Consider the following 15,276-nt stretch of genomic DNA (forward strand, 5'->3'; position numbering starts at 1 on the left):
TCTCAGACTGGCAGGTGCAGTGGTGTGCAGATTGTACACTGCCCTCTAGCGGTGTCATTCTTATTACAGACATCATAGTTCAATATAGTAAAATGATTCTTAATCAAGTGGCAGTAATATTTTGTTCTAAGAAAATCAGTATATATTATGATACTTTTATGATAGATGGAAATATAATATCGTGGGTAAGTAGTACCTTTTTCTACTTTGCACAAAGGTGACAGAGGGACTGGTGGTTGGCCTGAGTTTGATATTTATTGTCCAGATTTTGGAAGCTATAAAGATTACTGTCTGTTTCACCGACAAAAATTCAAAGAGATTAACTGAATCTGGGTGCTACTGCAGAGTGGGGAGAGAAAACTAGTTAGAATAAGAGGTATTTTCACGGCTAAGGAGCAAGAATTCATGTTTCTTTTGGGCCATAAGTAGTCTTAAAAGAAATCAGGTCTTCCAGCTAGGACAAAGTGAACTTAATGGAAAAAGTCTGTGTGTACGGCTTATGACGGCTTAGTAACAAATTATCCCTAAATGTAGTAGTTTAAAATGATGAAATTTGTTTAGCTCACAAATCTGTAATCTTGACAGTGATCAACAAGAAAACTCTCTTTGTTTCACTTGGTGAAAACTGGGGAGTCTAAGCCTGGGGGCAGAATCACATGGAGGCTCATTCACTCACTCCTCTGCCACCAGCATTGGGAAGACTCCAACCACTGGAAGCCAGAACAGCTGAGGCTCCTTAGGCATCTCTATCGCTATATGAACCCTCTATGTGCACTTTCTAGCACGGTAGCTTCAGGACAACCAGTATTCTTACATCATCATGTCAGGGCTCTTAATGAGTGTGTCATGAGAGAGAAAGGACTAAGCAGACGCTTATGACCTAGCCTTAAAAAACACATAGTATCACTTCTGCCATGTTTAACAGGTTGAAGGAACGATGAAGGTACACCTAGTTTTAAGAGGAGGGAACGTAGATCCTTCTTTGTTAGAGGAATGTGAATGTCACATTGTAGGAAGAGCATGTGGCATGGGATATTTATCGTGTATTCAGTAAAATGAGCTTTAGAGTAATCACAAGGTATCAGTTACAAAGTATGTTGCCAATGTCACGGAGAATTCGAGTTTGGGAAGTCTCCCAAAAAAACCTGCTACAGAAGTGCCTCAAAGGAAAGGCAGCTTTTGGGTACCTATCACATCAAGGACTTTAATGTCAGATTATGAAAACACCCCCATTTGTTCTTTTAACAGCCTGGAATCTCTCAATAAGATTCATCTTTTTTTTTTTTTAATCCCTTATTTCCAGTTTTGTTAAACGTAACTCATTTCTTTATGTTAAATATTAATCGTGATCAATACTACTTTGCCATTTTCACTAACTTCTCCAGGTACTCAACAGTGCATATCCAGTTTACTATAATATCGCTGAACGTTACTCTATGCTCCTCCAATCTACCCTACATATTGATATGGCTATTTCAGTTTTTCCTAGCATCTTATGAAAATTTTCAAATATACATCAAAGCAAAGGATTATGCAGTAACACAAGTATATCAATACCCAGATTTCTAACATATTGCTAATTCTATGTTATCATATATCATCCATGCACAAATCTTCTTATTTTTGTGATTCATATCAAAGTGAGTTGCACACAGAAGTACACTTCATTCCTAAATAATTCATTCCTAAATAATAGAACAAAATTCAGAATGCATATCATTAACCAGCATTCAGTATTTGTGTTCAAAACTTTTCTAAGGTTAGATTATGCATACGTTTTAAATACAACATGTGACAGGCTTACAATTCATTTTTTAAAATGCCATTTTTAGTATGTCTTTCCCCTTCCCAAGAAACCTCAGTGGCTTTCTACTCTCTACCAAAAGAAGGCACCTCAAATCTTTTCTTAATATGACCACATCAATTATCCAATTATTTTTGAAATCACTTCCCTTTCTTCCATAGGGTGAGTCCTACACAGTCTGTGATGGCCATTCACACTAAAGACAAGTTGGAGATGACAGTGGGAGTAGTCTGGCACATTAGATAGTGGATAAGTAACTTTGTGAGTATAACACCTAGGTTAAAAATCCAGGTGCTGCCCCTAACTTGTTTTGAGAGTTAGGGTAAATTGCTTAATCTAAGACTTAAGATTAGAAAATCTTTAAATTGTAAACCCATCTAAAAAGGTTCCCCTCTGGGTTAGTGATAATAGACGTATAAGACCAATTAGGATGCTTGACACATCGTAGGTCCTTAAGAAATGACACCTAGCAAATGCTCACTAATCCTGATTAATATTAATAAGACATACTAAAGGTTCACCTCCGGAAGTTTAAAGCCCAATCTTGCATTGTACTAATAAAAATAATTTTCAATATAAAATAATTTTCTACCTCAGATATAATTTTATTTATTTATTTATTTATTTATTTAATTCAATTAACCAACATGTAGTACATCATTAGTTTCAGATGTAGTGTTCAATAATTCATCATTATGTTAAAAAAAACATAATTTTACTATGTATTAAGTAGTAAGCAAAGCTTGTCTTCATACTTGGACAGAAAGACTTGTGTATAAAGTACATGTTGTTCTATTCCTCATTTGGATTCACATCTGGGTGAATGAACATGTAGGGAATAAAGCAGGTGGAGAGATGGATGGATGGGCCACATTTCTGTTAATATTTTTCTTAAAATTTCCTTTAAATACCCGGAATATATATACTCACTAAACTATCTCTGTCATAAGGTCTGACTTTCTAAATACTACATCTCCTGGGTTAAACGTTGACCTCAGTATTTAACACACAGATTTTCAATAAATTTGAGCTGTATTGTCATTGTATTTATCTATTTAGGGGACAAAAGCAAGTCAAAGACTCAGGTGACATAATAAAAATGCTCTTTTATATAGTGTATGGTCATGTACAGAATAAATCTGTCATTAAAATTCACTGTAAAAAAACTATGAGTACTTTTTCTTCAAATGAATTATTTGCAGAACCATTCAATAATTACTATTTTTACTACTTTTAGCCATCTACTTCTCTTCTCAGAACAGATGTTTTCACAAAACCAAATTCTTCCATTAGAAGTCTTTCCCAACCATGTAAAATTTATTCTGCAGCACACGGACTAGAGACCTGCAAATTTGTTAGCTTTCTGGTGTATATGTTTTGTCTAGTTTTTAGGATGGGCAGGCACAAAAAGTAATCTTAGTATTCTGTTTTTCTTACTTCAAACAAAATCATCTTGACATAGTAGAAATGCCAAGTTGAGGAATCAAATAGCACTTTACATGGGACAGTAATCATTGGGTTACCTAATAGCCTCTCAGGTTCAATGTATGTCATAAGAGGTAAGAACCTATGTTTTTTTCACCTATCACAAAAAAAGAACAAAAGATACGTTTGCTGTGTACATAAATAAAATACTAGTTTATTGTAGTTTTCCTTCTGGCGGACTGAAGGCCTACGGCAAACCAAAGAGTAATTAATTGGTCTACTTTCATTTTTATTTTTTTATTTATTTTTTTAAAAGATTTTATTTATTTATTTGACAGAGAGAGATCACAAGGAGGCAGAGAAACGGCAGAGAGAGAGGAAGGGAAGCAGGCTCCCCGCTGAGCAGAGAGCCCGATGCGGGGGCTCGACTGGGATCATGACCTGAGCTGAAGGCAGAGGCTTTAACCCACTGAGCCACCCAGGCACCCCTCTACTTTCCTTTTTAAAGGTAAAAATAAAAAAGTTACTATGTCTGAGAGTGTCGGTCTGTTGTGAGGGGAAGTATGATGTTTATGAGTTTATGGATATAAAGCTCCTGTCATTCATCTTTTCTTTAGTGGCAGCAAGAAAAATGTTTTCTTATAACTTTTCCCTTTCCTTACTTCAATACAAAGATGAGATGAAACGATGCAAGTGGTTATTGAATTTCATCTTAAACTGGTGCTATTTATATGTCACTATTCCTTCATAAAGTTTTGATTGTAAATTTCAATGAAATGTGAATCAAATGAGGGAAAACATTACGTATCTCTGCAGTAATTAGTGGGATAGAGGTTTGACAATTACCCAGCTAATCTGATCAAGAAAGACAGCCAAATTGGATCGTTTAAGTCTCAAAGTAGATTTATTTGGCCTAGTCAATCCAAATTGACTATGCACATTAATTACATTAACAGCACAGCTGCCAACATTCAATTCACTGTAGGATACATGGAAAGGGCTCAAAAATAGGGGATGATGAAGGACACTGAAAGGAAACAAATGGTAGCAAGTAACCAAGTAAAATGGTGCTGGGAGAAGCAAAAAGAAACCCCGGGATTTAATTGTAACGGAACAAAAGAGAAAAAGAGCCAAGGCCATTAAAAATAATTAAAAAGACAACTACTATCTAATAATACAAGAGATAACAGAAAAGGAGAGAAGCAGTGAGAGATGTTGGTGTAATCCTATGGAAAACATACCACCTTTTGTGTAAATAGGTTAAAGATGATCAAAAACTCTTGACTTCTTTGGTTTTCAATGATTTAAACAATTTTCTCTTATTTACTTGTAGTATTTGAACTATAATATCTCCAATTCCTTCACTGATCAAACTTTAGAATTGCTGGCACTAAATGTAGCTTTTGTTAGGAATGGGGAAACCTATACAGTTGAATTATTTCCTAAAATAAAATCATAGGTGAAAAATTCAAGGGTGCAACCATCAAACTACCATTTTAGATAATGTAAATTTAAAGAAATTTTGTATAGTTTATGGACATTAAAGATACTCAAAGAAACACCAGTTTGGCTTCAGATAAATTTTTCTTGTATTAAATGTTTAGTTGAGGAAATCCAGAGGGAAGAAGTTATGACTGCTTAGAGTATCAATAGACAGCATTCATTTCTCTTACTTATACCATCTTCTATCCCCAGCCCCCAACATTCCACATTTCATGCCTAGTTAGACTTTAAATGTATGCTTTTATTTCTAATCTCTAATTTCTCTCTAATCATCAGAGATTCATTACACTGAAATATATGAGTACCTGTAAAAATTAGAATTAAATTAAATGCAATCATCCTCATTTAAAATAAAACTTTTTCATTGGAAAAGAAACTACCACTGCAAGGTTGCTTTTTGTTCTGCTCACAGTTGATCAGTGGTGGGAGATGATTCTCACCCCAGCACCACAAAACCACACGTTATTCATTTCCATTCAGAATTATTATGGGAACCAAATACTGGCACACCTTTGTTTTATGATCTGGTCTGGAAAAACAAGTTCCCACATTACTACAGAATCACAGTCACAACAATTAAAGCTGTATCATTAATTCCTGGGGCTCATTCATGATCAATAGTTCCTAATCTTCAATATTTCTTGTTATGAAAATATTTCCTTAAGTCAAGCAAAGCTGACTTGCCAGGAATCTGGATTGAAGAACTTGCAAATTGACATTTTAGGTAGTATTGCATCTGGTCCAGATTGGGATTACTTTTCTAGGTGTTTTGAAAACATCCAAGTAACATTCCCTTATTTCTTTTCAGAGAGGACTTTAGCATCTTTTCTACAGCAGCAGTGTCTGATCAAATGCTCTGTGAGGATGGGAACATTCTATGTTGTACAATATGGTAAGTACTAACCACTTGTAACTATTGAGCACTTGAATGTGGCCAGTGCAACTGTAGAAATTATTTTTAAATTTTATATAATTGCAAATAAGTTCAGTGTAGATAGGTAGAGAGCTGAGAAGAGAGTGAAGGAAGAGTGAGGCGCTTGCCTTGGGCTCATAATTTAAGAGAGCACCAAAAAATTCAGTAAGCAAGAGAAAAAACATTGAAAGCAATACTTAAAAAAAATTAGTGCAAAAGACCTATGATGAACAAATATGAAAAGTTTCAATAAATGCAAAACCAGTATTATGGATTTTTTCTTTTGCCTCTGGCTGCACATGGCCTAACATAACACTGATCCTGTTTTTATTTAAAGTGTTGTTATTTTATTTATCATGGAGTTTTTGCAGGATATTTGATTCCTAAAGTATTGCATTCAAGTTTATCTTGATTGCAGAGTTTTTTTGTACTCCTTTAAATTTTGTGTCTGTGCCTCATGCTTCACTTACTTCACCCTCATCCCAGTCCTACACGTGAGACAAGCCCAAACTGGAAGGCAGCTGATGCAATCGAGCGGCTATCAAGTGGCTGGATGGTCTTCTCCATAAATGCTACTAATTCGGGGGATTGTACATCAGTCTCTGCTTCTGACAAGTTAAGTATTCATTCAGTGGTAGAGTGCTTATTCACCCCGGGTAGGGAAGAGACCATGGTATAGTTGTTCATGCACAGCCTCCTTCTCTGACAACATGGCTCCTCTGTTAATGGGCCTTGGCTCAGTAATGGGAAAGGGTGGGGTCGGGGGGTGGGGGCAGAGAGACTCAGGACACAGGCTGGCTGAAATTCACTTGGTAAGAGATCCTTTCCACATGATTATTCATTACCTCTTCTGCAATAGATGCACCTTATTAAAGTGTGGTTTTAAAAAATGCTCATGTGAGGAGGGCACATGACATGATGAGCACAGGGTGTTATACACGACTAAGGAATCATTGAAACTACACCAAAAACAAATGATGTACCATATGTTGGCTAAATGAATTTAAATTAAAAAAAATAGGAAAAATTTCTTGTGTGTTATATATAGAGGGTCAAAGGCCACCACTTGACTTGGAAAAAAATCTCTGAAGAGCAAGACAGCTGGTGAATGATCTGAAAACATTCAAAGAAGCTGAGGGAGGGTGGCTAGTATTGCACATTTGGATGGGCTCCATTGTATCTACGGTAAACACTCAGATGTTCTATCTACTTTGTGTGTACTGGTAACATGTTCATGCACTAGCCTATCCAAGGATCTCTGCTCTATGTATCCATCTACACATTCCATGTTAAGAGCATACGTTTTAAAGCTAACAACAACAACAACAACAAAAAACTGTCTCTATTCATTCATTTGACACGTACTTACTGAGGGTATTCTGCTTACTAGTCAATTTTCTAGGCGCTGAGGAAGCAGCATTGAATAAAGAAACAAAGTTCTTATTCTCTTAGAGCTTAAATTAGACACATAGGAAAATATAAAAATTATAGATTATAATAAAATCCTTAAAAATACAGCAGGAAAGGAGATATGTCCTCACTGACAAGATGGTGTCTAAGTAGACATGTAAAACAATGCAGGCAGCTGATCATGCAGCTATCCAAGGAATGAGCACTTTGAGCAGCAGGAGCGTGGAGGGTGAATGCCCCACAGCAAAACCTTGTGTTTGAGGAACAACATCAGGTCAGTGTGTCTGGAGCTCAGTGACTCCGGCGGGAGAGTGATAAGAAATACAATTAGATAGTGCAGGGCTCTGTTAGGGCTCCTTGGCCAATGTAAGGATTTATTATTTTTACTCTGAGTGATACAGGAAACCACTGGAGGGTTTAAACAGGAGCAAGACACTATCTGATTTATACTTGCAAAGAATCATTTTGGCTGTTGTGGGAAAAACAGGCTTGAAAGGATATAAGGGTGATTGTTTCTATTGTGTCACCCTTTAATTTCTCAGGCTGTTCCCTGAAATAGAAACCTGTAGGGCAGGCAAATGACAGTAGACAATGGCAAATGGAACCAGGCAGGAGCTCTAATTGCAGCTACTGTGCCTTGTGTACTGTCATCATTATTAGAGCGGATCAGCACAGTGTTGTGTGGAGGTTTGTCGTGTAGTATGAAGCTACTGGTCCAATAATGTGGTCTTTTTAATATTCATCACAAATGAATCAAGGCTGGATCAAAGGCAGCTTGCGTTCACCTGATATGGACATCAGTATACATTCCTGGCCCTGCCCCAGGGATTTGTCACAAGATCGATTGACAATGGTCAAACATCGGTATTAGTTTACTGTATGCTGGTACCATGTTAATCAGCTCTAATGAGCAGTTAAGGCCAATAATCTGAATGCCTTATTCTGACAAGTGTTTTCTAGAGCACAGGAGAAAAATCCTACGAGCATACAGGAGCAGGCTTAAGCAGTGAAAATTGTAGGGTTTCCGCTGTGTTGTGCCTGTCCATACATTCCACTCAGAGTGAAGGACAAATTTTGCAAGAAAGACCCAGCGTGCTTAGTAGGAGTGCTTGGGTTTTAGAGATGACAAAGACCACACTTTGCAATAATGCTTAAATCCTTTATCAGATGACTCAGAAGGCTACCAACGTTGAGATGGGTCAAGAATGAGAGAAGTTTCTGCAGTTTTGCCTTTAGTGTAAGTAACCTCGAAGCCAGAGTCATAATAAGTAGTAAATCCTATAATATTAGAGGTACCATGGTAAATAAGAACATAGTGCGGGTTCTCCATCAAGCCCTGAATGGAAAATTGCTGTGAAAACCTTAGTGTTCTAGATCAAGGCCATCTTATTGCAGCAGAGTTCTCTTCATGGAAAGTAGCTCCTGGCATGTTACTTGGCTCTAGAAAGACCAAAGGCCTGACCTCCATGGCCATCAGCTGACCATGTGACTGGAGCTCTCCCTCATGAACTTGATAACATAAGTTATATTGTCTAGTAAGCAGAGCAACCACTCACTGAACAATTGGCCCTTGTCTGATATGAGGAGGGAGGGTTGCTGCTACATGATGAAGAGGCAAGACATATTTTATTATTATTTTTAAAATTTTTTATTTTTTATTAACATAAAATGTATTATTAGCCCCAGGGGTACAGGTCTGTGAATCGCCAGGTTTACACATTTTGCAGCATTCATCACAGGACATACCTTCCCTAATGTCCATAACTGAACCACCCTCTCCCTCCCCCCTCCCCCCAGCAACCCTCAGTTGCTTTTGTGAGATTAAGTCTTTTATGGTTTCTCTCCCTCCCAATCCCATCTTGTTTCATTTTTAACTTCCTTAGCCCCCAAGGCCCCCACTTTGCCTCTCAACTTCCTCATATCAGGGAGATCATATGATAATTGTCTTTCTCTGATTGACTTATTTTGCTAAGCATAATACCCTCTAGTTCCACCCATGTTGTCACAAATGGCAAGATTTCATTTCTTTTGATGGCTGCATAGTATTCCATTGTGTATATATACCACTTCTTCTTTATATCTGTTGATGGACATCTAGGTTCTTTCCATAGTTTGGCTATTGTGGACATTGCTGCTATAAACATTCGGGTGCACGTGCCCCTTCAGATCACTACATTTGTATCTTTAGGGTAAATACCCAGTAGTGTGATGAAGCAAGGCATATTTTAAAACTTGGGGGATCCACTGCAGCATTTTTTTACTCAGCCATGTCCTGGATTAACTTCAAATGTTTGATTACAGCAACCATATCCCATTAAAAGCACAGCAATCAAGACTGGAGGTCAGAGACACTTCCCCAGCAAGCCACCTGGCCTGAGAGATCAGATCATTAAGAAGGAGGGATATTTGGAATGAGTGGTAGGAGAAGATGGTGGATTAGCTATGGCTTTGGCAACTCCAAAGCAAGAGCCTGTTCTACTAATCCATGCCTTCCATTTTTTTCCCTCAGAAATTATGACCAATCATCATCTATAAGTATCCATGACAGGATGGAATGAGTTTATGTGGATCTGAGCAGTGCAGCTGATGGGCCACAGCAGATGCTCTCAGCATTCCACCAGAATCCAGCCTGGCCTCTTTCAGCTTCTGGGCAGTTTTGTGCCTGAAGTCCTGAAACTGTGATTCTCTCTTTGGAGAAATGCCCTCGGCTTCTTAGACAGTTATACCTGCATGTGACGGAGTCAAAATGCCTGGAAGGTACCCTCGCTCAAGGAGCCCTTGAGCTAGAGAATGGTTGGTATGGGAAGATGTAAGTCTTATTCTCATGCCTCAGGTGGGAACAGCTTTCAGTTCATTTTATACTGCAGGGTCTCCTTGCAGGATCAGGGGAAATTTTCTTGACTTCCTCTTTTTTCCCTGTCTTACTTCTCCCACTCCTCTGATAGCTGCTCCTAAGTTTCTAGGGTTTCTCCATAGTAAAATATTGCAAAAAAAAAAAAAAATCTCATTTTTGAATCTATTTCTTGGCAATCTGACCTAAGACAGATTCCTATTACACACTGACATGAAAGTTTAAGTAGGATATTTGGGTCTGGAATTCACAGCAGACATCTGGGCAAGAAGTATCTATTTGAGAGTTGTTGGCATATTGATTCTATATAGTCACGAGATTAGATGAGATGACCTAAGGAGTCAATGTATATAAAGGAAAAGCTTCAGGATATAAGGTTTCAGGTTTTCTTTATCTTCCACCATTCTTTTTACCAATTCAACTAAATTTATACTCATTTACTTAGGTTTGGTCTCAGGACAGACCTTGACTCAGGCTCTATGACAGTTCTCAAATTAGTTTACCTCATTTCCAGTTGTTTCCTAAGTATACATCCCATTTTATCTATCAAACTTACCCACTAAAGGTATGTAGTCTGAGGGCATGACTGATTTATAGGTCCCCTGTATAAACAAACCAAAATGGATATCTAAATAAGTCAGAACATTAAACACCTGTTCAGAGAGGCAAATGTATGGCTCAGGGTCAGCTGAAAGAATTCCCAATACATTTTCCATTTAGGAAACACTTTCACCTTAACCTTGGTGGAAAATACATTGAAATTTTAGAAAGGCAAATCTGGCAAAATATAGAGAGATAAAGATTTACAAAAGCAAAATCAAAGCATGTATTTGATTAAAATAAAAGATCTATTTAAAATGCCGTGACTTATATAATGACTTGTACACAATATATCCATAAAAAATATTTGTTGAATAAATTGTATTGACCCTGCCATGGATCTTCATTTACTGCAGAATAAACTAGGGTCCATGAACAAGAGAGGAGGAAGCCTTAGGGATATTATTTTATACACCACATAACCATCTTTACCTAACATTCTCTATGGTATTTCTAGGAAAAGACCAACAGAACAATTTCAATGAACCTTTCTCAAGTAAATGAAGTCTAGAGAACATAACAGGAAGTGATAGAAACTAACTGAAATATTTTGTTAATGTGGTGGCATTTGAGTTTATCTTCATAAGTAGATTAGATTTTGTGAGCTGCTTCCCACATAGACCAAAAAGCCTCCAAGTGTTTTATTTAAAAGAAAATTCTAGATGTTGATTTGAAATTAAAGTACAAGGCTTTCTTTCCTTTTGACAGTTTGCTTTTGAATGTTTTTTCTTGTGAAATATGTAATACGTTGTTGCTAGTTGAATATAATGATTCCTCACCCTAGAAGAAATAAAAGAAAGGCCAAATTTGGCTAATTTTACATCTTGAGGAACCTATTTGGGCGCCGTGGGTGTGTTAAAAAGCAGCAACCAGCATTAATATCAAAAGCAGCTTTTCAAAAAAACAAACAAAAAAAGTAAGTGTGGATAAAGGAATGCCGCTTTGTTCACACTGAAGATATTTTGACAGTCTCACATACATTGTTTTAAACCTATATAGCTTCTCTGTAGCTTTTGACTCAACTTTAACATATCTAATGCACACAAATCCTATTAGAATAAGAAAAAATAAAGTCACAGGTCTGTCTTATATCTCCTAAAACAAACTAGAAAGATAAACTAAGAAAAAATTCTGGAATGGCCAGAAAACTGGAAATATAACATGCAAGGTATAATTACAATTAAATAACACAGGATAAAAAGATTCAGAGATAAAGACCACGAGAACATTTTTAATGTTCATTAGCAATTTGATATTTGTTATTTATCCCATCCTTGGATATTTCATATTCACAACTGCGGGATCATGTTTATACAATCCTGAAGAGCAAAAATCATAATGTTCAGTTTCATACGTATTTACTAAAAAAAAAAGCCTTGAGGATCTTGATGGGTTCTAAATCCATCCCTGTGTTATCAAGACAGCTAACACTTGCATGTTGTGACTAAAGAGAGTATATCCTATTATTCAAAGTTCCATCTCAAAGGTCCCTAAAATGAGTTATGTATCTTTCTCTTCATAATCCATGTTTTCCAGCTTCCACTTTTTGTGCTTTATATCCTTTTAAACAAATCAAGTCACCCCCATTCTTCGAGGCCCTGTTTATATAATATTCTTCTAAGAAACCATCTCTGGATACATCCTGTCTTCACCAAAAGGAAGTGATCATTCTCTCAACTCCCATAGCCTTCTGTCTACACTTTTTGGCTAATGTGGAAGGGAATCGTTCCCATGGCCACATCCAGTTTCAGTGATTTTTCTAGGAAGTTCATAGGACTAAGCTTATGGTCATAATCACGGCTATGATTTATTACAGTGAAAGGTTACAAAGCAAAATCAGGAAAAGGAAAAGCCTCATGGGATGAAGTCCAGAGGACTTAAAGAGACAAAGCATCCTGGTTCTGCTTTGATTTTTTTTTTCTCCACCACTTTAAAAGTTAAGGATTCAAATATTGCTAGATTTTACCATTTCACACTCGGTAGGTTACATGGTCCTAATGAAAATTTTGTCACTTAATAATTCATGAAAAAGTAGTGAGGACTCAACGTGTTTAGCATTTGTGACTGTCATTCTGAGAATGAATAAAAGGAAAGTCATATTGGCTTAAAATATAAACATGCACACAGCAATCTTTTTATCTCTATGGGTGTCTGATAGTTGACTTTTTTGCTATTGTGCAACTAGATTATTTAAAAAGAGACCTTTTCATTTCCCTCTGAATATAATGCATTTTTGTCATTAATTGTCTCCCACACAGGAATGCAATTAATACATATCAGAGCCTGGAAGAACTCACAGAAGGGAAACTACACTCCTGACTTCTTTATTTCTCAAAGAAGTTAAAAGGCTAAAAGTTATTAACAGTCTGCCTTATGCCAAACTCAAACATCAGCTTGGAAATGCAATATCACTGTACCCCTGGATCATGAGACAGTATCTGGCATGACAAAGGAGTTGTGGATATGTTTGCAAGTATCCAGGTCGACATTAACATTCAAGTCTAGAAAGACGACAATGTTCTTCAGTTGCAGGCAAGGTTCTTCATGACACGACTAAGATGACACACATTTTCAAGGAATTGTTTTAATTTACACCTACTTATGGAAGCTTCCAAGGGACTGATACTATCACCCTCGTGTCACAGTGGAGACAACTCTATCTCAGGGATGTTAAGTGACGGTCTCACGGTCACATAAATAGTGACAGCACAGCAATGGACACTCAGATCCTCCTTCTCTAGAATTAGTCCTAGACCACATTGGCTCTTGAATATCCACAAAAGCACTTGGATTTGAATGTAATTATAAATCTTCAGTCCCATGTGCTGAGATGAAATTGTCTATGGTTCTCTTGCATCTCTCTCTCTGCACGTCTTGTTCGCAGATTCATTGCCTGCTTTAGCTCTGGACTGTCTTTTTAAAGATGCTTTTATAAGGCATAGCATTGTAACACAGAGATGTTGTCTCACAGAGCAAGGGACAGGCATACTTCCTATCTGCTGAAAATAGGAGAGTTTCTTGTGTAGCGTTGCACTCCTATAACCAATCCACTGTGTTTGGAGGAGTCACCCGGCCATCTTGGCATCGTCTCCCAAGAACCAGCCTCAGGAACAAGCTAAAGAAGATGCTGATGCTCTGGCTATTGCTATTATTCCATGAGTAATGAAGTTCTTTGTTTCTGAAAACAAAACAAAACACTTCCCTAACCTTGAAGTGGGTCTGTGTTCTACAGTGTCTGTAGTTGCCAACTATTTGGGGGGGTTCTCTTGAAGGAAAATAATATAAAGTTACAAAATATATAAAATTAAGCTCAGGGCTGTGGAGGGTGCTGGCAAGTGAGTGGCCCCACGGAACAAGTTCCAGTCATGGGAAATCCATCTTTGTCTGAATTACATTTTTGGAAGTCCATAGTTTTCTGATTTGACAAATGGCTCTAAGTGATTTCTCATTCCCTGAACACAAAGTCTGTACATTGCATTGTGTCTCATTTTAGAGAATAGCTTTTGATTTTTGATTTCCAGGCACTATAAAAATCTAGAGTTATCTCTGCCATGCCATAATCTTTTTGACACTCTGGTGTTTTGCTTAAATTTATAGACGGTCTAGGGAGTAGTTTGTTTTCTTCATCCACTGACTCTATAAAACAAATATGATTAAACTAATGTCTTAAGTTATTTCTAAAACTGGTTAATATGAGCATAGATGAGTCCAAACTTATAAGAAAACTGAATTTATGGAAATTGTACCATGAGTGTTGATACAGTTTCAAGTTGGGAATGTGACAGCTCCATGATGTTTGAAGTAAGAGAAAAAAAAAACATACTTTGCATGACATTCTAAAAGTAACAAATTATCTTTTGCATATAGCGCTGAAAAGGAAAAATGATGACTTATTTTGTTGTGTGAAATCGTGTCCTCTTATCACAGCAAAAGCTCAAAATAGTTAAAACTATTAACAAGCCATATTTGTGTACTGCTCACAGATAACAATTATAGGTTAAACATTATAAAATATTTACTTGAACTCATAAGATATGGAAATCAATAAACAATTAAGTAATATAGTTTACCTACTTTTGAAATATTACTTGATCGACTTGCTGATCGCCCCGGGGATTTGTCATTCTGAAAAATAAAATTAGAGACACTGATTAAGAATATAACAGTCTTTACTGTGGAGAAAAGAAAGCACAGCACAGGTCAACATCTAAATGCTAGCATATTGTTCTGATTGATAGATATACAAACTGCTTAAACAGAATGGCATTTGTCTTACCAAATTTTATTTCTCTAGTACATATCATTGTCCTTGTGAAAATGTTTCAATTAGCATCAGTGTATATTTATCAGTCTAGGAGTATTTATTACCAGGAAATGTTTATTTCTCTAGAAAAATATATGTGGTTCTTTTGAAATAAGTTAACAAATGAATATATAGTCCATTATTTCCTCTATCACTTTTGCTACCAGGAAATTCTAAGTAAATTCTGTTTCTATTGTCAGTAACTATTGCATACCAGGTACATGGCGCATACATACATCTAACTCCTGCTCCTTTAAAATATATTGTCTTTTCTGTTAATTTGCTTTTAAAATATAAACATTCAGAAGACACTTTTAAATTTAAAACACTCAACTGTTTAAATTAAAGATATTCAAAAATTATTTTAAAATTTAAAACTTCAAATAAGTTAAAAAAATTTATTTCCTTAGTTCTTGACTCTTAAAGGATTTCCAGTGTAGTAGAAAAGAGGCATGAGGAAACTTTTG

At 36.5% G+C, this 15,276-nt stretch overlaps 1 protein-coding gene across 4 annotated transcripts in view; it reads right to left on the reverse strand.

The window, feature by feature from the left end:
• The window catches only part of MARCHF1 (membrane associated ring-CH-type finger 1), an 863,493-nt gene that overhangs the window by 134,801 nt on the left and 713,416 nt on the right, over positions 1-15,276 (reverse strand). For all 4 annotated transcript variants that reach the window (XM_032863636.1, XM_032863628.1, XM_032863619.1 and 1 more), the window contains one exon: positions 14,581-14,631. In XM_032863636.1, the coding sequence (XP_032719527.1) occupies positions 14,581-14,631 (51 nt within the window). The remainder of the gene's footprint in view (positions 1-14,580; positions 14,632-15,276) is intronic.

This window comes from Lontra canadensis, unplaced genomic scaffold, assembly GCF_010015895.1.
Source record: "Lontra canadensis isolate GAN:19392208 unplaced genomic scaffold, GSC_riverotter_1.0 scaffold1, whole genome shotgun sequence".
Taxonomy (NCBI): Eukaryota; Metazoa; Chordata; class Mammalia; order Carnivora; family Mustelidae; genus Lontra; species Lontra canadensis.